Here is a 27,170-nt window from a genome sequence, read left to right as displayed (position 1 = left end):
CATTCATAGACCATAAAACAAAATATGATAATGAAAATAAAAATAAATTGAAAGAATTATAATTATAAATTAATCATGAATTAATTTTATTCTAGTTAAAGCTACGTAAATACCAATCACTGGTATGAACCATTCATAGACAATAAATAAAAGTTCTCCGTGGAAGCCCGACTTCCAATACGCAGCCCTCTACACGAGCAACTGACGAGCATGACCATTACCGTGAAATAGATGTAAACACACGACAAACAGGAAATGTTCATAGTTACGAAAATTGACTGGTTTAATTTCCATTTGTGTTGATTATCCGCAAGTTTTGCTAGTGCCAGTAATATTACGATAGTTATATCTATCTTTGATTACGATTAAGCAACCCACCCGTTTTTTCGCCCTGAGTAAACTACAGCACATTAATGAGCCAACGGTCTACGGAGCATTGTGTTTCTGCCGCAAATCAACCAAGAAGAGTAACCGCGGTAAGCCGTAATATTATAGTGCAACCTGTGCTGTGAGGTGCAAATTTTCGTATGATTAGTTTATAGTGAATCCTGTGCATGTTCGTTTTACATTTACTTGTATAATTATTGTAATATTATGTATTTATCTATTCTTTATGCCGCTTACACAAAATGCTTCAGATGCCACCCCCGACGCATTGCCATTTGAAGTAGTTAAATTGAACATTGTTTTATTTAATATTAATTGAAACTGCAGACTTGATATTTGGAGTCTTTTATTTTAGGAAGCCATCTTCAGAATACGTTCTAGATTCTAAAGGTCCCTCCACACTCATGCGCGAATCACGGCGCGAAGCCGCGAACGCAAGTGTGGAGGGACCCTTAATACAAATCCAAACATAGACAACATATAAAACTAAAACCATAGACAATATGGCCAGTATGAATCATTCCCCTTTAATAAAAATAAAACGCCTCATATTTACGTTGACGTAACAGGACAGGAGGTGACATCTGACATGACTGGTCTAGACTGTAACATATGGAAGGTAGAGTTAAGGAAATGAATCTTCATGTATCAAAAAGTGACCGTAAAAAACAGTAAATAGGCGGCGCCACCATACACTGAAGTACATAGACCTAGCATTACATAGACCAGCTATACGCGTGCGCCCGTAAGGGATAGACATAGATGACGTCATAAACGTGGGGATACCATATTGGTAAACATTACCCCAATATTTGATATCACGTTGGGGCGATTACCCTGGAGGTAAAGTTAGCTTGTTTGACGGTATTAAAAAATTGTTAAATAAAATGTCAATGGGCCGTTCTTTTTAGGCGTATAAACAATGAAATACCTCCTATAATTCGCGCAGGTGGTACAAAACTAAACATGTTTAGTAAATAAAACGTAAAATAAAATGTATTATGGGTTTTAATTTAAAGAAATCACAAATCGCAATCACACCAATTAATGTACACCACATTTAATCTTCACAACATTTGTTTATTTATTTTTTGGAATTAGAAGTACGAAAAAACTTCGAGGTCAAAATTACCCATAAAATTATGATATTTTCATCTGGTATCCCTAACATGATTGTTATGCAGCTAAATTAAGAAGAAGTTTAAAAATGGCTGACCTCAGACTCCTACCTACCTACGTTATTTGGGCGGATAATTTTACAAATAATGTTTTGTTAATTTGCGTAAATAATTGTGATATTTTTATTGAAATCGTTTGATTCTACATTGCTTTGAGTGTAACGTAATTTTACGATGTTATTCTCACATATTGCGTTAAGAGGAAGGTGTAAAATACCGTACTTACGTGTGAAAGGTTATGATCTCATATTTTTGCTCAGAGCGGCTATTACAGCCGATTACAGAACAATTCACCAGTATTTTATCAAAGTTCAAGCATTCAAAACGCTAACCATTACTATATTTCATAAGAGAAAGCACAATTTCATACAAAACAACGATAATTAAACAAGCAACGAACAAACATGACATGTCACGTACTTATTTGTTTGCCACAACCTCGGTTGTGGCAGCGGTGGAAAAGTGAAACTATGACAAGGACAAACAATAACAGCGCTTTCTCTGCTACTCCTACTGAAAGATACATAAGACTATCCCGTTCGGTCATTTTCCCCCACTCCTCATGACCGATCCAGTTATACTAGATTCATGCTGAAGTACCTAAACCCTACACCTAGTATTTTATATACCCGTGCGACCGTGAGGGACAGAACATACGCAATGCGACAAAATTAAAAACACCTTTTAACATTCCTGACAACATACCAGAAACAACCTACGTAATTTGGTCGGGTTATTTGCTGCCCCTATAGGGATTTCAACTCTACATTATTATACCTCTATGGTTCATGTCATAGAGTCTCCTATATATTACAATACTCTTTGGTCTCAGAGCCTACCTAGCGCCACCGGAGAGATTAGGAACTATTATTTATAGCTGAAAGCGGTCACTTTTGCAACAATTCTGCTATGAGAGATTGGCATCCTTTCTATACCATCCATACTGTAACAGAAATTTTACAAGTTATTTTTAATATTGTCTTCGGTTACCGCGATAGTTACTCATGAAATAAAACTATGAAAACGGATTATATCATATGTCGGGCAGACGAAACGGAGCATTTCCACTCGGGTGAAGGAACACATAGCTGATGTCAAGCACCGTCGACCTAGGTCTGCTGTCTGTGAGCATGTCATGGATAAAGCCAATCACTCAATCAAGTTTGATAAGCCTCTGGTTCTTGCCAAGGAGAAGCGTTACATACCCAGAATGCTGCGCGAGGCCATTGAGATTAAGAAATATCCAAACTTTAATAGGGAAGATGGCTTTTCTCTACCACCAGCTTGGGATCCTGTAGTCCACCTGATAAAGGAGCAAGCGAGACATAGACTGTGAGACCGTAGTGTTGGATGATGCTGGACATTCTGATGTTTTGAAAAGATGTGTCCCGCCGAGTTTGTTGCCGGTCCCATATTGGGGTACCCTCCTACAATTTAGGAGGGAATTAAATCTTCTCGGGTCCGTGGTGTAGGGTTGGAGCCGGCATAGTTTTTTATCGCGTATATATATATATCTTTACTTGAAAAATAATTATAGTGTATAACTAGCCTTATGAACCGATTTTGCATGTACAACCAGCCTTAAAGTTTGTAGTCTATGATTGTTCATTATTTTAGTATGTGGGTATTTTTGCATTTTGTAATTTTTCCTCAGTCACCCGTTGACCACGAACGCTGTAAAGAGTTCGAAACGTCGGGATGTATTATAAATTCAATATACGCGATATAATCCGTTTTCATAGTTTTATTTCATAAGTTATTTTTAATCGAAACAACCAATTACCTTTTATTAATAAGACGCGTGCGCGTGACGTTCATAGTCAAAACTCAAATGCAGGCAATATTTAGTAGATGATTTTGACAGTCTTGACGTATTGGCGTCAGCCGTACGACTTACTCAATATAGGTTCCGGAACCTATATTTGATGGCTCACGATCGAGCGCCGGGTGCCATATCTACCTCCCTTTACTTACATCCATGGAAACAACCCTTAAAATTAAATACATCTGTGAATCAATGTTAATACAAGTTATGTTAAATATGATATCAGTGGAAAAGTAATGTGTAAATCACACCATTGTTATTGGACAACAAAGCAGTGTAATAAAATGTAACGAACTATATTATTATTGTAATTCCTATTAAAGTTATAAATCTAACCGTGTTGATTTAATTATTTGCCTTCCTGTTCTAGTAGTTAGTTGTTACCAGTAGACACTACGTATAACAGTGTCAGTTATAGGAAACTTAGGAGTATTTGAACTATTGGCACAATTGGGTGTTCAAGATAGAAAGTAGAAACGAATGTTGATTATTTGAACATGATTTAAACTATTGGCGCGATTGGTTGTTGAACATAGAAACGAATATTAATTTTCCTCAGGATTAAAAGCATATGACTCATGGTTATCATTATTCTCAATCACTTAATTCAGTATTATACACCGTCTGTGGAAGACCTCTATCATCCATAGTCTCGCGTTACAATAGTTCAGACACTCACGGTACACAGTCGTCCATCTTCATGCAAACAAATCACAATCAGGTGCTGAAGTCAGGAGCGTATTGAGTAATGTCGATGCTCAAGGGAGCGGCGAATTTGTGCGTGAGACAGTGCGCGCCGCTGGCACCGCTAACAGTGAGCGCACCCGCGGTCTCAAGGGCCTCCAGGGTCTCAAGGGCTTCGCGCCGTGATTCGCGCATGAGTGTGGAGGGCCCTTCAGATTAATCCGGCACGTGCAGTCTGAGCACGCGACTCACAAGATCTGGGCGGTCTGATTCGCCACGCAGCATGCGACAAACGGTAGCCAGTAAGTTGCAGTTACGCCTTACTTCTAGAGAGTTGTAACCGAGTGTTCCGAGCAAAAACTTAGTTGGATATAAAAATGGATAAAACTCATATATTTTCGTATATGAGTTTTATCCATTCGCCTTTTGAATTTTCTCTAGAAGTAAGGCGTAAGTCGACATACGGGATCCACACAATTGACGAGGTCTCCAACTTGCTTCTCATTCTCACCAATGCGTTAAAGACAAGCTTTATGGCCTCAACATCACGGAAGTCCTTGACGTTGCGGATCACGAAGCCTAGTCTTCTGAAACAACTATCGGCTAGCGCTCGTATATGATCGTGGAACGTAAGACGCGAGTCAAACACCACCCCACCCAAGATCTTTCACAGAAGAGACTGTCAATTGTATGGCAAGTAGAGGTTCTGCAGCTTGGCTGAATGAGCATATGCAGCATTTGGCTACATTAAAGAGGAGTTTATTTTCAACGCTCCACCGCATCACAGAATTAATATCATCCTGTAGAGAAATACAGTCTACTTATTGCTTCACAATCTTGTTTCTTCCTATTCACGATTCTGCACAATATGAATTCCACGCAGCTGAAATTTATCACATCCGTTATGGTTCACACAATTCCATTTTTATACAATTTTCGTACTTAACTCTTATCAATGTGATTCTACACAACTAGTAGACGAAGAGCAGGTAGACATTTTGGAGTAGGTCCTTGAGTCAAGCTGAAAATTTGCCTGATACTTCTCCTATTCTTTTGTTTAACTTGCAATGTAGTTACCTAACTATGTATGTATATACGAGTCAAATATTGCAAGTTAAATTTGACCCACTTTCTGGTTTCCGATGAAGCTGAAAATTTGCATACATATGTAAGTCGGGTAGTAGCGGACGGATCTTTCCTAGGGGGTAACTGCACAAAAGATCCCTATGGGTCGAAGTGTATCCGTAAGGGCCCCCGAAACTATAAGATAAGATAAGTCGGGTGACAATGCAATATTATGTTACCATCGAGCTGATCTGATGATGGATGGCCATAGGAACTTCGTGATAAAACAACGCAACCTAATTGTGTTTGGGGTTTTTAGAAATTTGTGTCTCGATGTGTATTAGTTGTCTGTGTTACTGACAGGACAGTCAGAGATCAAACGTATATGTGTCGACGAGATAAGTCAAGTTTTGTTTAAATGATGATGACGAAATTAACTTTTCTCGTTTTAAGGGTTCCGTACCTCAAAAGGAAAAAACGGTACCCTTATAAGATCACTCGTGCGTCTGTCTGTCACAGCCTATTTTCTCCGAAACTACTGGACCAATTAAGTTGAAATTTGGTATACATATGAAAATTTGTGATCCAAATACGGGCATTTAACGTAAATAAATGAATTTTAAACATGTGGGCCACTTTTTGGGGTAAATTAGAAAATTAAAAAATAAAGTTTTTCAATAGTTTGTGTTTTCAATATAGTTATTGTGTTACATATCAAATGTAAGAGCTCATTGCGTGTATTTCAATTTTTTTTTATAATTTTCAAAAATTATAAAAATGAAGAGCAAAAATGTCCATCTCTCTCCTTTAATCTCTGAAACTACTGGGTCTAAAGTTAAAAAAATACACAAAATAGTTCTTCTTCAATGACCGGAAAACCTATTAGAAATGTGCACAGTCAAGCGTGAGTCGGTCTTAATTACTTAGTTTTTGATCCGACCCCTACGGGGTTTTTAAAGACATTTCACTCACGTTTCACATAAAAAATACATTGCTTAAATTGTGTAATGTACGGAACCCTTGGAACGCGAGTCCGATTCGCACTTGGTCGGTTTTTTTTTTGCTTTGAATATTAGATTACTGAAAATAAATACTACAAGAAATAAAACAAAAGATGCTCCTTTATTATTTATTTTTTGGTGACAGTCACACCACAGCAAGATAGAGAAAACGTATGATCCGTCACAAACAGATTGTTAAAAAATACACCGGCAACTTTGAAAATAGACGGAAACAATTACACAAAATCCACGGAAGACACAGCTGAAAAACTTATGTTCAAATTCTTCCCCGAAGATAATCCAACCGATGACTCCGTACCACCAGCAGATAAGAAACGATAATGCCAACACACAAAATATGGTGAGCTCTAATACGCAAAATAATGAACCCTCATTCACGACCGAAGAAATCAAAGAAGCCATATATACTATGAATCCTAAGGCCCAGGCGTAGACCACCTAACCTCAGTTATACGAGTATGTAGACATTTCATAGATACGTACCCGGCACTTATCACGAAACTATATAATAGATGTTTGATCTTAGGACACTTTCCAAAGTCATGGAAATCCGCGTATATAAAAACTATACCGAAACCAAACAAGGCAGGTTACGGCGAGCTCGCCTCATATAGACCTATAGGATTAATAAATATTTTAGGGAAAGTTCTGGAAAAGCTTATTGCGAGGAGACTAACGTACTACCTATACATGCATACAAGACGCGCCTGTAACTCCAAGCAATTTGGTTTTAAAGAACAGCTTACAACAACAGATGCACTAATTACCGCCATTGACACCATGAAAGAATTAAAACTTAACAAAAAATTAGTTATTGTAATATCCCTAGATATACAGGCAGCTTTCGACCATGAGTGGTGGCCAGCCTTAATTAACCGTCTTAGTAAGATAAACTGTCCGAATAATACCTATATATTAAATCTCATACGCAGCTACTTCACGCAACGAAAAGTCACTCTAAACTATTCCGACGCCACCGTAACAAAAACGCAAACCAGAGGATGCGTCCAAGGATCTGTCCTTGGACCTATCTTCTGGAATACTATAACAGACCTTGTTGGAAGAAATATCACAAACCAACACCCACATACAAGCGTATGCGGACGACATACTATTAATTTGCCACGGTAAAGATATAAATGAACTGGAGTTAAACACTAATAGCATCCTAGAGATGGTATATAGGGGGGGGGGAGAACAATAAGTTAAAATTCGGACTTACGAAAACACAAATGATCTCACCAACGTCGAAAGCCAAAAACGCCAAAGTATTTTTTAACAATATTCAAATCCCATTTGACAAACATTTCAAACTACTCGGAGTAATTATAGACCAACGTTTAACATTTACTAAACATATTTAATTAATAAGGCACAAAATATTTACAAAAAAATGTGTATGTATGTAAGACCTACATTAAGGGGGTCCATTCTGAAAATATTAGCACAATTTATCGACAAGTCATTGAACCCACAATAACATACGCGGCTGAGGTATGGCAACAAGGCACTTCTAAGCTTGCAGCGTGGCTTTGCTATCAAAATTATTCATGGTTTTCGGACTCTCCCAACCGTACAATCGATCGCGCTAGCTGGACTCACGCCTCTTCCGCTTAAATTGCAAGAAATTGCTTCCATCGAAACTGTTAAACGAACTAGACTGACAGAATACCTACCAGATGACATAACATATGACAAGAGAGTACCGGTGACTGACTTATTACACCCCGCAGACAGAATTACTATAAATATAACCGACATACATACAGAAAACGACTTAGAACGTCATAACGATACGTCAGACATGCACAGAATCTACACTGATGGAAGCAAGCACGACGAAGGAGTAGGAGCGGCATTAGTTATGCACTATCCTGATGGAAGCGACAAAACTAAAAAAATTAAGCTACATAAGAGCTGTACAGTTTTTCAGGCTGAATGTGTTGCTATAGAAGGAGCGTGTCACGAATGCATCATACTGGGTCTCGAAAAAGCCACTATTTTCTCAGACTCAAAATCTGCGCTGCAAGAAGTTGCAAAACGCAGCAGCACAAACAGAACGATAAACAATATCCATAAATTAATTTGTCAAATCCAACGAGCAGGTGAAATTCATTTTTGCTGGATCAAAGCCGTGGGCCACGCCAATGCTTTCACGGTGTGGCTGGACGTATGCCTATAGCCTAGTGTTAGGCTCATTTTTAAAAAGGTTCAATAACAAATTGCAGCGCGCTGACAATGACACGGAGAATTGGCAGCTTGACAGGATGTCGAACTGACGTTTTGTTGCCCCTGGTATAATATGACATGCAGTAACGTTTTGATATTGCATTCTGATCGTAAAATTTACGTGTAAAAGATAGTTAAATCTTAATTTCCGGAATATGTTTTAAACAACTTCTCATTCTTCAACCATCGGACTAGTGACTCTGGCTTTTGGGTGTAATTTTCGTACTGGTAAGCGAAGTTTCTCTGCTACTTTTTCTGTGTTTGTTTTACTTTGAATTATCTTGGTAAATTTAAACTTAGAATTTGTGTCTGCGTTTGGTTTTACGGGGACAATATCGTCGTAACGCTGAACCTAGACTATTGTGGAGATTCTTTGCTGCTATGTATGGGTTTTATTTTATTGTAAAGTTTCGATACTGAGTTATTCCGAGTGCCGCCACGTTGTGCAGGGACAATATCGTTGCATAGCAGGGACTTGGAATTGGTCTGTGTTTGGTTTTACGGGGACAATATCGTCGTAACGCTAAACTTAGACTATAGTGAAGATTCTTTACTGATGTGTGTAGTGTTGAGTGCCGTGAAGTGAAATTTTCTACACTGTATTGTTCTAAGTGCCGCCACGTTATGCAGGGACAATATCGTTGCATAGCAGGTACTTGGAATTGTGTCTTGGTTTAATTTTGCGGAAAGCAATTTTCGTATTGTTAAGCTTGGATAATGGTGCCTAAGGGAATTTCACTTCTTTATTTAGTTTGTTTGTTTTGTGAGAAACTTATACTAGTAAAATTACTCTTAGTTATTTTAGTGTTTTTCTATGGGGTCTTGCTATTTGTGAAGCCAGATCATTGCTTGGACTGACAGTTTGTCCAACTAAACATCCATTACACCTGGCGGTGTTAAAGGTAATGGGTGGTTAGAAGTCTTTTAGTTCCAGGCTTGAGAGGGTCTGGCATCTCTTCTTTACCAACATAAGAGATGAACTATCTCCGTCTCAAAGCCCAGCTGTTAGATGGAAGTGAGGGCATCACGTGCGTGCCATTCGGAGTAATCTGAGCTCACTAAAGTCGGCAGTAATTGAGATCGAGAATCGAGATGTTGGAAACATACTTACCTAAAAATGTATAAGATCAGTGTACAAACCTAACATGTGCGTATTAAAATATATTAACAACATACTTACATAAAATGTAAAATTATTCTAACATAAATAAATGCATGCTTTCTTTTCCTTCTTTTCTACTAACAATAGAATAAGTCGCAAATGTAAACATTTAATTAAGTAAGAGTTGAGCGCGGCGCGCCAACAAACTGGTTACTCCAGTTTAACGCATTTATAGTATATGTGTAACTGTATTATATATAAAAAAAAAAGATCTGGTCCCCTATTAAATATATTTATATATTTCGGTGCTCTGGCGCATGCTAGTGCTGATTGCGGGGGGGATTCTGTCGTGACTATTAACTTAGTCTTAGTTGCGGCAGGACTTCTCACGTGGTTGGTGCGGATGTGTGCGAAGGGTGCCGATCCACTGATAGACACGGAATAGGGCGACTTACTTCCTACTTCTTTTGGCCTGCGGGCGTAGGAGGGGGAGTCAAATACACGGACCGTTAGGTTTGCTAATCTCGGTTTGGTCTACCGAACTTTCCAGCTTGCAGATACACTTGTGTATATTCCAAGGCACTAGGTCAATGGTAAGTGCGATCTGTGCTTTGGGTGTACATAGAGTAGGGCCAGAGGGTAGGATTATAAATAGGGTAGAGTCATACACTATTTGTCTGTAGGTATTTGTGTGTAGGGTCTCTTTTATGCTCGGTCTAAGAATCTGATATGGTTGATATAAATTCTTCTTTTAAAGACTTAAAAATATGGCTTCATTAACCTAAAATATGTGTATTTAAAAGGTAAAGGATTCTTTTGTCTAAAACTTCCTAACTTTTAATTTATCTGGGGAAAATAAATAAAGTTCTAACGAAATCATTAATTTATTTATTAAAATTTCTGGTTTTTGGAGTAAAGACGAGGTACTGAGTTTTGCAATCAGGTTTCTAAGGTATTTACAAAATAAATTCTTAATATATCATGCTGGGTTTAGGCATACAGTCCGTTCTGGGATATAAGAATGGTTTGTTTTAGGGACCCCTTGGCAGGCAAGAGCAGTCCAATGGGAATTTGAGTGGAATAATGCTCAACTTGATATTTCAGTCTCATAAAATATAGCAAATAACATTAGTGCTTCGTTTATACATCTAAAAGACTAGAAATTTAGTCTATACTTTCTGTTCTGGAAATTGGGAAAAGGGATTAGTATCCCTAGCTTTTGAACATAAAAAAGAAGTAATTTTGATTGACTGATGATACTTGGCGCTTCTTTCATCAGATCATCTAGGAATGCTTAGGTTGCGAAGCGTTGGTCTTAGCCCGTCTGGCTACAATGTTAGGATAGGTGACCCGAATGATGTTTGGATCGGGATAAGGCTTTCAGACCCGCATCGAGCATGCGAAGCAGTACGTGTGAACTCACACATCGTTTAGAAGGTGATAGTATAATTATAACATTTCCTAAAATATTAGGGATTAAATGGGCTAATCCCGGGAGTGCTGCTTCGTATGTTAACCCGAAGGCTTAATAGGTGTGGCGGGACTTCACCAAAAACATTTTTAAACTCATTTTACCAACTACATTTTTAACCTCATACTAACCATGTATGCTGCAATTACCTAAATAACATTATATGTAGTAAGCCTTTAACAGAATTTAGATTACACGAATAGATTTAACAAAATTATAATATTATTTTCATCACTCCGCTCGGGATTCTATTTTAGAATACCTCGGTACGCTCAGCATTCAATTATGGAATTATTCGCTTCGTTCAGGATTCGATGTGCGCCCTCACCGTAAATATGTCATTTTTTTCTCCTTTGCGACACAATCTATTATTTTTGTTAGTCGCTTAATAAACCCGTACAGGATCGCACGACTATTTTATTTATTTAAACACAAAAATCTAAAATTCATAAAGTGAACCTTATAGGCGCTAGAATACTGCAAGCAGAACTAGTCAAAGGTCCACCAGGTACACCATGCGCACAAAAAACTGACCTGGGATGGATTCTTTTTGGAGAGAGTGATAGCACATCACAAGAAGATTCTTACCTCGTCATGCACCATCAGGTCGATATAGAAGACACACTGAAGTCTCTATGGGAAATAGAAACAGACACTAAGAGAAAACATACCAAGGAAGAACAGCTATGTGAAGAAATCTATGAAAAAACAGTCACTCGAAACCAAGAAGGAAGATACATTGTGAAGCTGCCATTTAAGATTGAGAATCCAAAGGTACTTGATGGAAATACAAAAGAGATAGCTACAAAGAGGTTCCAGCAACTAGAAAGAAGATTTAAGCGTTCGCCGAACCTGAAAACAGAATACATAAAGGGTATTAACAATTACCTTGAAGAAGGACATCTAGAAGAAGTACCTGAAAAGGAAAAAGAAGATAAATCGGTATACCTACCACACCACGCTGTAATTCGCGACGACAAAGAAACCACGCGCACGCGCATTGTTTTCGACGCGTCCTGCAAAGGATCAAACAACTATCGATGAAGAAGAGAAACAACTCGGTAAAGAAACAAACAACCACAGCGAAGTGGCAATCAAAACAATAAAAGAAGACTTTTATATGGACGACATGCTGTCAGGGGCAGCAACCGCTGAGGAAGCTATTGCAATAGCTAAGGACAACAAGTAAAACGCATCCTGAAACAAGGCGGACTCCAACTCATGAAATGGTCCTCCAATAACATGGAATTTATGAAATCTATTGATGAAGATAAAAGATCAGCGAATGCACAGATAGAACTGAACCTTGATGGAACTATAAAGGCACTTTGAATTGTATGGAATCTTGGTGCAGACCAATTTCAATACAACTTGTCACTATCACCAATGCCAAGGACCACAACTCAACGTGGGATATTATCAGATGTACAAAAGCTATTTGATCCACTAGGCTGGATCGCACCAAGCACTGTTATGGCGAAGATGCTGATGCAAAGGTTATGGCTTGAAAAGGTATCTTGGGACGAATGTGTCAGCCCTGGGCTCGAAGAAGAATGGAAACAGATAAGAGATGATTTTGAAAATGTCAAGGATATAAAGATGGATAGATGGCTTGGCACAACAAACTCGGAAGAAGAAAAGATAGAGATACATGGATTTAGCGATGCATCTATGTGCGCATACGCTGCTGTAATATACATAAGAGTTGAAAGCGAGAACAAAATAACAACCAAAATCATCGCTGCACGAACGAGAATAGCACCTTTGAAAACTATCTCCCTCCCGCACTTGGAATTATGTGGCGCTTTACACCTGTCTAAACTAATGAAACAGATTGGACAAGCTATGAAAATACCAACAACAAACATGTTCGCATGGACCGACTTCGATAGTAATCGCTTGGCTTTGTGGAGAACCCAATAGATGGAAACCGTTTGTAGCCAAGTGTTGTAGGTAGTTCAATAACGAGGTATCTACCCGTTATTATTTTAATAAACAGTTGTCATCTGAGCTCGGTGTTTGATTTACGACATGGTGACAGCGGTGGGATCCGAACCCACGCCCTTTCGGACTGGTGCCTAAAACCGTAATTAACCGTAGGTAGCCGTTGAATCGTAGAAATCGTTGAGAACCTTAACAACAAACACTGGTACCATGTGCAATCTAAAGACAATCCTGCAGATATCGCTTCAAGAGGGATGAAGCTGACCACACTGAAGAACTGTGACCTGTGGTGGCACGGCCCGAGCTGGTTATCTGAAAAAGAAATAAATATTAGTACACAAAAAGATTTTACAACAGATGAAGAAATAAAGGTACAGAAAATGCAAACTTACCTGAATATTGAGGACCTGGAAAAACAAAAAAAGGCATTGACTACACAATTTGGAGATTTTGATAGCCTGACTGAACTACTTAAAAGTATTGTCTGCCTAAGATTCTTAAACCACAAGAAAAATCCAGATGGCATTGATAAGGATATTACTACAATGGAATTACAAAACGCCATGAATATTTGCATAAAAATGGTACAGCAAGAAGAGTATCAAGAAGAAATAGAACGCTTGACATCAGATAAACAAGTGAAAAGAAAGAGCTCCCTAAGATCCCTCGCCCCATACGTAGATGGAAATAAATGCCTCAGGGTGGGCGGTCGCCTCAGATATGCAAATATAGACGAAGACAGAAAACATCCAATCATTCTGGGAAACAAGAACCTTTAGTGCCACTAATAATTGCTGATGCACATACAAGAACGCTTCACGGCACTCTGGCTGAAATGCTATGTTACTTACGTTCTAAGTACTGGACATTACGAGCAAAGTCCTTAGTCAAGAGGCACATTCAGAAATGCCTTACTTGTGCAAAACAAAATGCTACGTCGAAACCGCAAATTATGGGAGATTTACCGGAGACGAGAGTCACTCCTTCGAGACCATTCCTACACAGTGGAGTAGACTTGACAGGGCCATACCAGATATTGACGTCTAAAGGCCGAGGAGGAAAAACTGTGAAGACGTACATAGCTATTTTCATTTGTATGACCGTCAAGGCAATTCATATTGAACTGGTTGGAGACCTTACCTCAGAAGCATTCATAGCGGCATTCAAACGCTTTGTCGCTAGAAGAGGAAAATGTACTCACCTGTGGAGCGACCAGGGTAGAAACTTCGTAGGTCTAACAAAGAACTTGTAGAAGCCTGGAATGAAGCAAAATTGAGATTTACCGGACCAATAGCAGAGACACTTGCAATCGAAGGCACACAGTGGCACTTCATTCCAGCTTACAGCCCTAACTTTGGAGGCCTTTGGGAAGCCGGCGTCAAATCCATAAAATACCATCTAAAGAGAGTTCTGACAACAAATTTGACGTTCGAAGAGATGACGACCGTACTTTCCGAGTCCGAGGCCTGTTTGAATTCTCGGCCCCTATGTCCCGTCGATAACTCAGACCCTGAAAACGCTGAAATACTCACCCCAGGACATTTCTTAATAGGTGAAGCCCCAATCGTTGTTTCAGCAGCAGATTATAAAGAACGTAAAATACATACCTTGTCCCGCTGGCAACTCACGCAGAAACTGTTAGCAGATTTTTGGCGTGGATGGCAAGATGAGTACCTATCTAGACTGCAACAAAGACCTAAATGGCTGAAAAAGGAAAAAGAGTTTAAAATAGGGGACATAGTGCTTATCAAAACTGATAACTTGCCTCCAGGCAAATGGTCACTAGGCCGCATTATGGACAAACATCCTGCTGAAGACGGTTTTACTAGAGTGTACAGTGTCAAATCTGGTAGTGCTATAGTGAAACGATCTATATCTAAATTATGTGCGTTGCCCATTGATACTGAAACTTTGTAATGTCAATTGTGTGAATTTATGAAAAGGACGTAGGTGTCCTTTTGGTGGGCGGTATGTTAGTCGCTTAATAAACCCGTACAGGATCGCACGTCTATTTTATTTATTTAAACACAAAAATCTAAAATTCATAAAGTGAACCTTATTACAACAAACAATTTCTATTACTGTAACTATTAAAATATTCCTTGAATTATTCCTTAGTATCATAATAAAATATATCTTCAGTGCCATAAATATTTATTTCTTAAAATATAGGTAATAATAGAATAATACCGGTCCAAAATTTAGTTGATACTTATTAAAGAATCTAGGGTTCCGCGGTCCACTTCGAGGGGTTCTAACTATTATCTGTTCTAGACGATCACATGGCCAAATTTTAGGGCGAAATTCTTAAGAGGTGTTTAGCATAAGATTTAGAATAAGTTTAGTTTTTAATAGTAATAGTTGGGGGTAGTGACAACGGCAATGAGGCAGCAGACACAGCCGCCAAACTCGCGGCCTCATTACACAGAAGACCTGATTTCTGCAGATTTTCCCTATCCTTTCATAAAAAGAACCTACATAAAACTATAATAGGAAAACATGAACACATATACGTAAACAGTACACCAGGAACCCACACAAAGCAGCATCTGCCTACACTTACTCATGTAACAACACTTCGCAAGCATATGTCACTCACCTTCCAACTCACTCAAATACTTACCGGTCATGGATACCATAAAGCCTACATAGCACGCTTCCACATCACTAACACTGATACCTGCCCATGCGATGATACGACACCACAAACTATCGACCATCTACTCAAACACTGTCCCAAATATTCATACTTCCGCAGTGACCACGGGTTTCTCTGCGAACTGCATAAAATTGACCCGTATGATGTATCTAAAATAATAGAAAAAGAAACAACAAAAACATCGTTCGAAAATTTTATCACAAAAATAATAAACACACTAAAGAAATTTAATAATACATAAATAGATCGTACAAATCGTAAATAAATAATATTTTATATTCAGTAATCAATATTTATGTAAATGTAAAACAGAGACAAAGTAATAAGAGTTGTAGGCCGCCCGTACTGAAAGCGAGGACCTACAACTTTCAACATAGATGAAGAAAAAAACAAAAAAAGGCACATCACAAAATTATATATTAACGACTTCTTAGGTAAATTACTTAGGTATACTTACATTACTTTTTGAACTTTGTTATTAAGGTTAAATAAAAAAGTTTTATTATTTTTTACTTTTCAGTTTTTCCGCGGTATAATTTTTTATTAAAGTTTTTATTTTATATTTTTTTGCGGCTATAATCTACTCACCACTATTAAACCCCCCATCTACTCATCCCTACTATCATCCACACAGTTATCTGTATTATTACTCATCCCTATTTTCTCACCCTTAGAGTAGGATTTTTTTTCCAAATTTAAGTGTGACCAATTTCGAGATATACAATAAAAAAAGATTTATCAAAATCGGACTACTGTGTAAAAAGTTATGCGTGGTCATACATTACAATCAGAGAGTCAACAATCAATCATCCCCTTGTTTCCTACCCTTATGATTGGATTTTTTTTTCCAAATTTAACTTCGGGGTAAATATACCCTTTCTAGAACACCAAACGAAGATTTAAAGATTGCAAGATTTAACCTGTACATACATACCTATTCGAAAATATCTACCAGCTCTCCGGCTACCAGTTGTAAAAATGAGGGTTGGCAAAACTAAATAGTTTTAATAGAGATACCATACGGAACACTAACTTTACCCTCGGGTGCCCAACTTCGCCAAGTTTAATTTTACCAAGAAAAAGATAGCTGCGAACATAAGTTTTAAAGTTAAAAAAAAGTAAAGTAACCTGACTTTTCCAGCCGTCCTCAACTTCGCCTGTGAGTCATTTTATCACTAAAACTTATTCTAAATCCTAAATGTTAAATAAAGTACTAAACGGCCATGCTACAAATTATACTAAAGGCGAATATAGGGTACGTATTTTTGCCAACCATTATTTTTAATGAACTGCAATATTGATAACGGAGTTTGTTCATTAACCCTTAAATGCATAATGATGTATATATGCATCGTATATTTGATGGTCCGTGGCTCAATATGCAGCTATCCAAAATCACATTTATTACTTTTATACAGCATGACACATCTATTTCAATTTATTAAAAAGTTATACAAAAAATCATGCATTTAAGGGTTAAACTTCTTAGCCAAGTAAATAATGAATCTGCAAACCTTACGACCTATTACAAATTTCAAATATGGAACTATCTATCTAACTATCAATACACATTACTCACACAATCACACAACTCACACAAGCAACAGCGGCTTTAGCTAAGTTTTGTACCTATAGTAGATATATATACAATTTGTCATTCGTTTATGTTTCTGTTTATTCGTTTAATAGCACAATTGGATTAGGACTAACCTCGAAATCTCTAAAACAGTCCTAAAATTTGGTATGTATGTTAATCAGGGTTCCGTAACCAAGGGGTAAAAACGGGACCCTATTACTCAGACTCCACTGTCCGCCTGTCTGTCACCAGGCTGTATCTCATGAACCGTGATAGCTAGACTTTTTTAAAGCTCTCTTTTTGATATCCACACTATTTGACATTTGGGGACCTCGAGGAATCGCAGCCATCTTGAAAAATGTGTACCATCCTGGAGAAATGGTTTTACTCTAAATATACGTTTTCTATGAAAATATGGTTAAGGCTAAATTTCATAACTGTCCAAGAGATTTCGAGGTTAGTCCTAATCCGATTGTGCTATAAACTATAAATCTATTTTTAGCGGGTGACGGTAGCGTTTTTTACCTACTCGGCTGGCTCCTTTGATTTAGGATGTCGTAAACATGTTGTGCATTCGCGCGGTGGTATAATTTTCCGTTTCTGTTCTGAGTGAGGTTCGTCCAGTCCATTTAGAATTATTGTTTTTGTTGGGTCATTGTGGTGATAGCAATTGTGTGCTAAAAATTTGTATGGAGCTCGAGAAGTTCCGTCTGTAGCTTTAGGTATACCTTTTCTTATTTAATAATTGTAAATTACAAAAGAGATTATTTATAATAGGTGAATTTACTCACATTCTAAAAGTTACGAAACCAAAGATAATATTTACTTTGCCAATCACTGCTCAGAATCAGAACATGCAAGACAAGACATGCAGTGCAGAATCCTCTGTGGCGAAAATAGTGCTATTTGGAGATTATGATGTTATCCCGGGCCTTATGTTATGATCAGCAAAGACCTTGTCAATGAGCAAGCTAGTGTGGAGAACTGAGTTGGCGGATGTCAGTGGAAATGACACACTGGCTGTGATGTGTTCGCTGGAACCAAGGGATTGCCTAAAGGAGTCATGCTTACACATATAAATTTCCTGACCTTGTCACAGCATATGAAGTAAGTTGATTCATATTATTTCATCACACTTGCTCGAAATAGTTATTTGTGCAACAAGATTATTGACAGTGAAGTAAATTGCATGAGATTTCGCGTATTGCCTCCTATTTAGGTTGGTAATTAATATTTTTCAACTCCTGATCACCGATTAACTTTCATCATGTATATATCGTTGTCTGAGTACCCAAAACACAAGCCTTCTTGAGCTTACCGTGGGACTTAGTTAATTTGTGTAAGAATGTCTCTATAATATTTATTATTTGTGACCAGATTTTCGCAGGCAACCCTATATATTTGCAATAAAATTACCATACTTTTGATATATTTTTCAAGCGGTAGGCGGATGAGGGCCAATTTCGATATAGGTAAACTCACCCTGTTTAAACACGGCAACCATATAATAGTGAACAGAAAAAGATAGGCAACCTAACTGATTCATGTTGTACAAGTTGTATACTTTCCATTGGAACATTTGGAACTTAGTAGGCAAGTCTGTGGATATTTTTAAACTAATTTAAAATAGCCTTGACCATATTTCTTTAGGCAACCCTATTTATTTATGTTTAGGAACATATTTTGTATCATAAACTATAAGTTTCATCCGGTAGGCAGATTGGTGAAGGTCGGCCTTATATTATAACGTATCTTAGGCAGGTAAACCTGCATGAAATAAGAACTTTTTCGAGCAAGTGTAATGAAAAAGTATATTAATCAACTTACCTCATATTGATGTGACAAGGTCAGGAAATTTATATGTGTAAGTTTTAGGCAATCCCCAGACGTACACAACATCCAGTGTGTCATTTCCACTGACATCCGCCGCCTCAGTTCTCCTGAAAGAAAATATGTTCCTGAACATAAATAAATAGGGCAACCCTTTTTATTTTATTTATTTATGTTCAGGATTAGGAACATATTTTCTTTTATAAAATACAAGTTTCATCCGGTAAGGACTGTATCGTTTATCATAAATAATAATAATAAAAAATAAATAAGACTCAAAATAAATAAAGGAAATAATAATAATAATGGCAGGGCAGCTTGTGGCGAGCTGTTGGGGAGTAACGACCCCACGGACCCGAGTGCTCCCGAGACTCGGTCAGGGTCTCCGTCTCCGGCGTGTCTTCGTCGGTCGGAGTGGACCCCAAGGGGACCCGCAGGACTCTCAGCTCTGGCTTGCCTTCATTGGCTGTCCAGAGAGGAGTCGCTAGAGCTTTATGCTCCAGGGGTGGAAGTGAAAGATGCATAAGACGCGAGTTGGCACAGTAGCTGGTAACAGCCACTGGGTAGAAAGCGGCGCACACCTCTCGACACCCCTGAGCCGCTCACACCGGTGTTGCTCCTGGTCGTCTTCACGACGGCAGTTTCAGGGGCCCATCTAGTCAGCGGCGAGTCACCGCCTGCCTCGATAACGTGTACAAAATTGTTATGGCAGGTGTCCGGACCTCTCAGCAACAGCCCAATCTTTTGACCAGCCAAACTTCAACACCATAACCGGCACTCTTTTCCACTGTGTTTATAATAGCCCCTACGCCTGTTGGAACCGATTTACGGGTATCTATTTGTACCCGTGAATGGGTTCTAGCAGGTGTATTACATAACAGCAAACTTCTCCAAAGGGCCTCTACGTGTTGGATCTGTATCCCCACGCACGCCTATCAAATGACCGGGATGTATATACCCGTGAGTTTATATGAGATACAAATAATAATAATAAAGCTTTATTTGTCCATGCAAAGCCTGAGTGAATAGCGGTCACGAGTCACGACGGACGTACGTGACGCCCATCCGTCGTGACCGCTATTCACTCAGGCACTGTTAGTGCTTGAAAATGGAGACCTAGGCTCTCCGAAACATGTCGCGCGAGTGACTAAAAACACGTGAGTGAAACCGTTATGTTAATTAAGTTTACTTTTTTTGGTATTCTATTTTTATTTAAAAATAACACACGTTTAATTAGTGCTTTACTAAGGTACACATTTCATCCTGGGAGCTCGACGTAAAGCATATGGTTTAGACAAAATTTACTTAATTCTCCCGAGTGACTTCTTAAGTACATACTTCTGGCACTGTCCGTATCGATATTTTCAGACGTGACTGTACTGACAAATTAAAAGTACCTACAGCTCATAATTATGTACCTAATATCTTTTCAAAAACAGCAGCAAACACCTAAAATGATACAATGAAAATCAAGTACATTATTTTTGTAGATTTTTCTGATAACAAATTAGCTCTTACCCCTTTGAACCAAATCTTCGGAAGAACACTATGAAGACTGATATCACTTATCACGTTACCGGGATGCTGCTTAAAACATCTGACACAGATGAAAAGGCCTATTATTATTGATTTAAGAGGCCGTAGTCGATTTTGGAGCAAAAATTTTAAATTGATAGATTTAGTCGTTGAAATTATACACGTTTTGTTACGTAATATCTAAATAACAAGTATTGGTTTCTATTAGCACGTTTTCTCATCTTGCCTTTTAATAATGAGGTCGTGAGCATGCGTCACCAGTAATATATGAAGAGAAGGGGCAGTTTTTAAAAATTCATCAAAAAATTATGGTGGTATATTATACAAATTGATGTATAAGAATAGTTTCAGCAAATGTTGTAGATTGTTTAAGTATCAAAATTACGCTGAAATTAAGTCGGTTTTGCAGAGAAAATGTCACTTGTTTTGAAGTAATTTCTGGAGAAAATTGAATTCGTTTAACTTTCATTTCCTCGAACTCTAAGTCATATAACAAAAATGTAATCTGATAAAGGTCAAGTACAGAATATGCATAATACAAATTTACCATTTTTAGCAGTCCAAACTTTACGAAATTTATAAATAAGAGCGACAAAATCAGTGCTTTACGCGCGTTTGCCTAAACGTCCTTCAGAAAAAAAATCATTACTAATTTAGTGAGTCTGTTTTCAAAAAATTGATCTGATAAAAGGCAAGATAAGAAGACGTGCTAATAGAAACCAGTACTTGTTATTTCAATTTGGTAACAAAAGGTGTACAATTTCATCGACTAAATCTATCAATTTTACATTTTTGCGACTAAAATCGACACCGGCCTCTTAAACTAAGTATTTACAAATGTATACAGAATACAGGACCGCATAATGCTTTGTGAAATATTTGTACAAAATTTTTAAATAAAAACTTTTTAAATTGCATAGACAAGTATGGCTGCGTTTAAGGAGACCTAAAATGTCAAAATAAAAATTAAATTATTTAACTAAAGTTTTTTTACGTTTCTTTGTAAATATTACGCTAATTAATTAATTTACTTAATTTAAATATGATATTAATTAATTTAAAATACGTTAATTACATTTATTGTTTACAATTACAACAAAATATTATTTAAGTTAGAAAAAGTGTATGCACGTAATCGATTATAAAGAAATTGTAATCGATTATATGCATACTAATTTCATATGTCTTTGTGTCAATATTTCATACTGGCAACAAAATGTTCTTGAACAGAAAAGTGCCACTTTGATCCCTCCTATCAGGGAAGAAAAGTTACCTTTTCGAATAGGTGATGTGAAAAACATTATGTGTAACTCCAGGGGTGAGAATAATGAAACTCGTATCCGATATTTCACTTACCCGCTCCTTGCACAGTGTACTATTACTTGAAGGATAAACAATTATCATTATTTAAAAGATATAGTTTTCTTCTATCCAGTTTATTCATTATTTTTACAATTATAGAAAGTTATAATGAAGTAAATCTTATCTATACTGTTAAATTTACAAGGTAAATATTTGTAAGTGATTTGTAAAAACATATTTATTTTCAGATATTATCTGGATACAACACCTGAGCCAAACAATATTGAAATAAAGAATTTCTTAGCTTTAATACCTTGGTTCCACGTTGTCACCACCCCAACTATTACTATAAGCTACTCTTATGCTAACCACCTCTTAAGAATTTACCCCTAAAATTTGGCCATGTGATCGTCTAGATAGTAGTTAGAACCCCTCGAAGTGTACCGCGGAACCCTAGATTCTTTAATGAGTATCGACTAAATTTTGGACTCCGGTATTATTCTATTATTACCTATATTTTAAGAAATAAATATTTATGGTACTGAAGATATATTATTATGAAACTAAAGAATAATTCAAAGAATATTTTAATAGTTACAGTAGTAGAAATAATAGTTTGTGTAGCTTGGGAGGAAATTGACATATTTACGGTGAGGCCGCACATCGAATCCTGAACGAAGCAAATGATTCCATAATTGAAAACTGAGCGTAGCGAAGCATTCTAAAATAGTATTCCGAGCGTAGTGATGAAATTAATATTACAATTTTGTTAAATCTATTTGTGTAATGTAAATGCTGTTAAAGGCTTACTACATATGACATTATTTAGGTAATTGCAGCATATATGGTTAATATGAGGTTAAAAATGTTATTGGAAAAATGAGTTTAAAAATGTTTTTGGTGAAGTCCCGCTACGCCTATTAAGCCTTCGGGATAACATACGAAGCAGCACTCCCAGGATAAGCCTATTTACACCCTAGCTTTTTAGGAAAAATTATAATTATACTATCACCTTCTAAACGATGTGTGAATTCACACGTACTGCTTCGCATGCTCGATGCGGGTCAGAAGGCCTTATCCCGTTTTAAAACATCATTCGGGTCACCTATCCTAACATTGTAGCCAGACGGGCTATGACCAACGCTTCGCAACCTAAGCATTCCTAGATGATCTGATGAAAGAAGCGCCAAGTATCATCAATCAATCAAAATTACTTATTTTTTTTAGGTTCAAAAGCTAGGGATACTAATCCCTTTTCCCAATACCCAGAACTGAAAGTATAGACTAAATTTCTAGTCTTTTAGATGTATAAACGAAGTACTAATGTTATTTGCTATATTTTATGAGACTGAAATATCAAGTTGAGCATTATTCCACTCAAATTCCCATTGAACTGCTCTTGCCTGCCAAGGGGTCCCTAAAACAAACCATTCTTCTATCCCAGAACGATCTGTATGCCTAAAACCAGCTTGATATTTTAAAAATTTATTTGGAAATACCTTAGAAACCTGATTGCAAAACTCAGTACCTCGTCTTTACTCCAAAAACCAGAAATTTAATAGATAAAAATAAAGATTTCATAGGAATTTAATTTATTTTCCCCGGATAAATTAAAAGTTTGAAAGATTTAGGCAAAAGAATCCTTTACCTTTTAAATACACATATTTTAGGTTAATGAAGCCATATTTTTAAGTCTTTAAAAGAAGAATTTATATCAACCATATCAGAGTCTTAGACCAAGCATAAAAGAGACCCTACACACAAATACCTACAGACAAATAGTGTATGACTCTACCCTATTTATAATCCTACCCTCTGGCCCTACTCTAGGTACACCCAAAGCACAGATCGCACTTACCATTGACCTAGTGCCTTGGAATATACACAAGTGTATCCCTACTAGAAGCTGGAAAGTTCGGTAGACCAAACCGAGATTAGCAAAACTAATGGTCCGTATATCTGACTCCCCCTCCCATGCTCGCAAGCCAAAGAATTAGGAGGTAAGTCGCCCTATTCCGTGTCTATCAGTGGATCGGAACCCTCTGCACACATCAGCACCAACCACATGAGAAGTCCTGCCGCAACTAAGACCAAGTATATAATAATAGTCACGACAGAATCTTTCCCCGCAATCAGCACTAGCATGCGCCAGAGCACCGAAATATATAAATATATTTAATAGGGGACCAGATCCCAATTACTGCCGACTTTAGTGAGCTCAGATTACTCCGAATGGCACGCACGTGATGCCCTCACTTCCATCTAACAGCTGGGCTTTGAGACCTGGGAGATAGTTCATCTCTTATGTTGGTAAAGAAGAGATGCCAGGCCCTCTCAAGCCTGGAACTAAAAGACTCCTAACCACCCATCACCTTTAACACCGCCAGGCGTGATGAATGTTTAGTTGGACAAACTGTCAGTCCAAGCAATGATCTGGCTTCAAAAATAGCAAAAGACCCCATAGAAAAGACACTAAAATAACTAAGAGTAATTTTACTAGTATAATTTCTCACAAAACAAACAAACTAAATAAAGAAGTGAAATTCCCTTAGACACCATTATCCAAGCTTAACATTACGAAAATTACTTCTCGCAAAATTAAACCTAGACACAATTCCAAGTACCTGCTATGCAACGATATTGTCCCTGCATAACGTGGCGGCACTTAGAACAATACAGTGTAGAAAATTTCTCTTCACGGCACTCAACACTACACACAACACATCGGTAAAGAATCTCCACTTTAGTCCAAGTTTAGCGTTACGACGATATTGTCCCCGTAAAACCAAACACAGACCAATTCCAAGTCCTTGCTATGCAACGATATTGTCCCTGCATAACGTGGCGGCACTCGGAACAACTCAGTATCGAAAACTTTACAATAAAATAAAACCCATACATAGCAGCAAAGAATCTCCACAATAGTCTAGGTTCAGCGTTACGACGATATTGTCCCCGTAAAACCAAACGCAGACACAAATTCTAAGTTTAAATTTACCAAGATAATTCCAAGTAAAACAAACACAGAAAAAGTAGCAGAGAAACTTCGCTTACCAGTACGAAAATTACGCCCAAAAGCCAGAGTCACGACTAGTCCGATGGTTGAAGAATGAATGAATCCCCCCGTGCCCGCTCCGGCCTTTTATACCTTTTAGTAGCGACAGGCGACTAGCGACAGGCGACAAGCGACAGGCGACAGGCGACAAGCGACAGGCGACCAGCGACAGGCGACAGGCGACAGGCGACTTATTAAGACAAACATTATCCAAAAAGTACCAGGATACCAGAATTGAGAAGGAGGTCGTTCGCCCCATGGCACATAACGGCGCTCGACTCAAGAAGAAGGTCATATGTCCAATTGTGATTACTAATCCTTACGGCCTATATCTTAACGTTTACAATCACTAAATGTCGATTTCCCCGATATCTATCCCTTTCACGCACGCGATGTTTTAGAAGGACAGAGACATTTACAACGACATCCACATTTCACGCACACATAGATAGCAGTTCAGTTTGAGGAGCCCAAACAAATTATAAAAGAAGGTGCGTTCTGAAATTCATTACGTATGAACCTGATATATTATTTTACTTTATGATAAATTTAGTTTATTTCCGAATTCTTCGCTCACTTCAACGTGTTTTACGTTTATTAATAACAAATATGTTTAAAACAACTTCCGGAAATTAAGATTTAACTATATTTTACACGTAAATTTTACAATCAGAATGTAGTATCAAAAACGTTATTGCATGTCATATTGTACCAGGAGCACCTAAACGTCAGTTCGACATCCTGTCAAGCTGTCAGTCTCCGTGTCATTGTCAGTGCGCTGCAATTTGTTATTGAACCTTTTTGTTTATTTCTAAGTTAAAATACGGATCAATTTAACGAGAACACTAGTGTTAAATAATAAAACATGGAATTAAGTGTTTCAAGTTTCATCTGTCAGAATATTTAGTGGAATTATGAACGAAATATGCGACTGAAGAGGATTTCAGTTTTACAAAGGTATATTTTCCCATCTTCTATGTTTTTGTAATGAAAAATGAGCTTAATACTAGGCTATAGGAATACGACCAGTCACAGCCGCCCCCGATTTAAGTTTATTAGAAATTATTACAGTAATTTATAAAAAACTTCAATCTACTCTAGATTAGTCGGAAATTTCCCCCCTTTTCTAAACGTGTAGTGTGTATTCCAATACTAAGTGACCGCTAGTGACTCAGCTCTGAAATCAGTTCATTAGAACTCTGTCAATGAATAATGATGACTCTTTCCCCAGAAACTTCGCTCCGCCAGAAATACCAGGTTGTGAGTCCGGTAGGTTCTAATAACCCGTCCTTGCCAGTTCATCCCGGCAGCGGCGAGTATTCCTTCCCTCTATGCGCCGTACCCCTCCGTAGAAGAGCATCTAATGAAACAGCAAAGACTTTCCATGCAAAACGAAGAGACCTTTAATTTTTATAAGTACGAAGCCTTCAAACTCCATTGCCAGAAATTCAAACCAAATTTCATTGCCCTATCACCCCCAGTCACGTTTTCTCGGCGCATGTCTTGTACTTGAATAAAATATACCGACTTAAGTTTGTTTGGATGTTTTTTTTTTTTTTTTTATAAAACAAACTTAAATTTGACACAAATAAATACCCCATTATGGTATGATAAAATATTTTCGTCTAAACTAAAGCATCGCTTAATCAAAATAAATAACAATAAAATTATTTGCTCAATAATATACCTCACTTCCATGAAAACATATAATTGTACTTCATTAACCTCTTGAAAAGAGCCTCGCCCTTTCTAGACGCTCACGGCCCATCAAAATATGTCAAATGTCGGATATATCCCATCCAAGCCAAGGTGTGTAGAGTTTCGTATTGGGCTTATTACCTTGTGTAGTTCTGGCTACAAAAATCTACCCTTTAAATGGGTCTAGTCCAATGGACTTTAACCTACTGATAAGAATTTTCCAGCCAGATGTCCCATTTTCCCCCCCGTTTTGTTCCCCTTGCAAATGCCGACAAATCTAGTTTACTTTGATTACCCTTAAGCTTTTGTCTATCCGTATCAATCCATTCTTTCCAATAAAGAACATTCGTCATCTGTCATCTCATATTCATACACCTCTGGCATAAATCATCACAGACTCATAACTATAAGTACTCAACACACACACACACAATCATTCCTCCTCAGTTACGCTTACGCACGATTTCTACAGACAGCCAAAGCTTTTCTATGTAATCAAAAAAATTTTTTTATTATTATTTCATTAAAACTTGAATTATAATAAATAATATTAAAAAAAAAATACACCTATCCTGTCATAATCCATTATTCCTAAGTCTAGATGTTA

At 37.6% G+C, this 27,170-nt stretch overlaps 3 protein-coding genes across 3 annotated transcripts in view; all 3 read left to right on the top strand.

Annotated features, from left to right (window-relative positions):
* Positions 1-27,170, top strand: part of LOC134748306 (CCA tRNA nucleotidyltransferase 1, mitochondrial) — a 240,801-nt gene that overhangs the window by 8,232 nt on the left and 205,399 nt on the right. The window lies entirely within an intron of this gene.
* The window catches only part of LOC134748293 (luciferin 4-monooxygenase-like), a 126,899-nt gene that overhangs the window by 28,532 nt on the left and 71,197 nt on the right, over positions 1-27,170 (top strand). The window lies entirely within an intron of this gene.
* On the top strand, positions 9,366-12,007 carry LOC134748532 (uncharacterized). Its single transcript, XM_063683323.1, has 2 exons — positions 9,366-9,405; positions 11,430-12,007. The coding sequence occupies exons 1-2, from the start codon at positions 9,366-9,368 to the stop codon at positions 12,005-12,007; spliced, it is 618 nt and encodes a 205-aa protein (XP_063539393.1).

This window comes from Cydia strobilella, chromosome 16 (genome assembly GCF_947568885.1).
Source record: "Cydia strobilella chromosome 16, ilCydStro3.1, whole genome shotgun sequence".
NCBI classification, from domain to species: Eukaryota; Metazoa; Arthropoda; class Insecta; order Lepidoptera; family Tortricidae; genus Cydia; species Cydia strobilella.
This window is presented reverse-complemented; position numbering and strand designations above follow the sequence as displayed.

Excerpts from the sequence above, each read along its gene's own strand:
- LOC134748532 (XM_063683323.1), top strand. The coding sequence starts at position 9,366 with ATGAACTATCTCCGTCTCAAAGCCCAGCTGTTAGATGGAA. Across the intron at positions 9,406-11,429 it reads AGCCCAGCTGTTAGATGGAA|GCGCTAGAATACTGCAAGCA; the intron begins GTGAGGGCATCA and ends TGAACCTTATAG.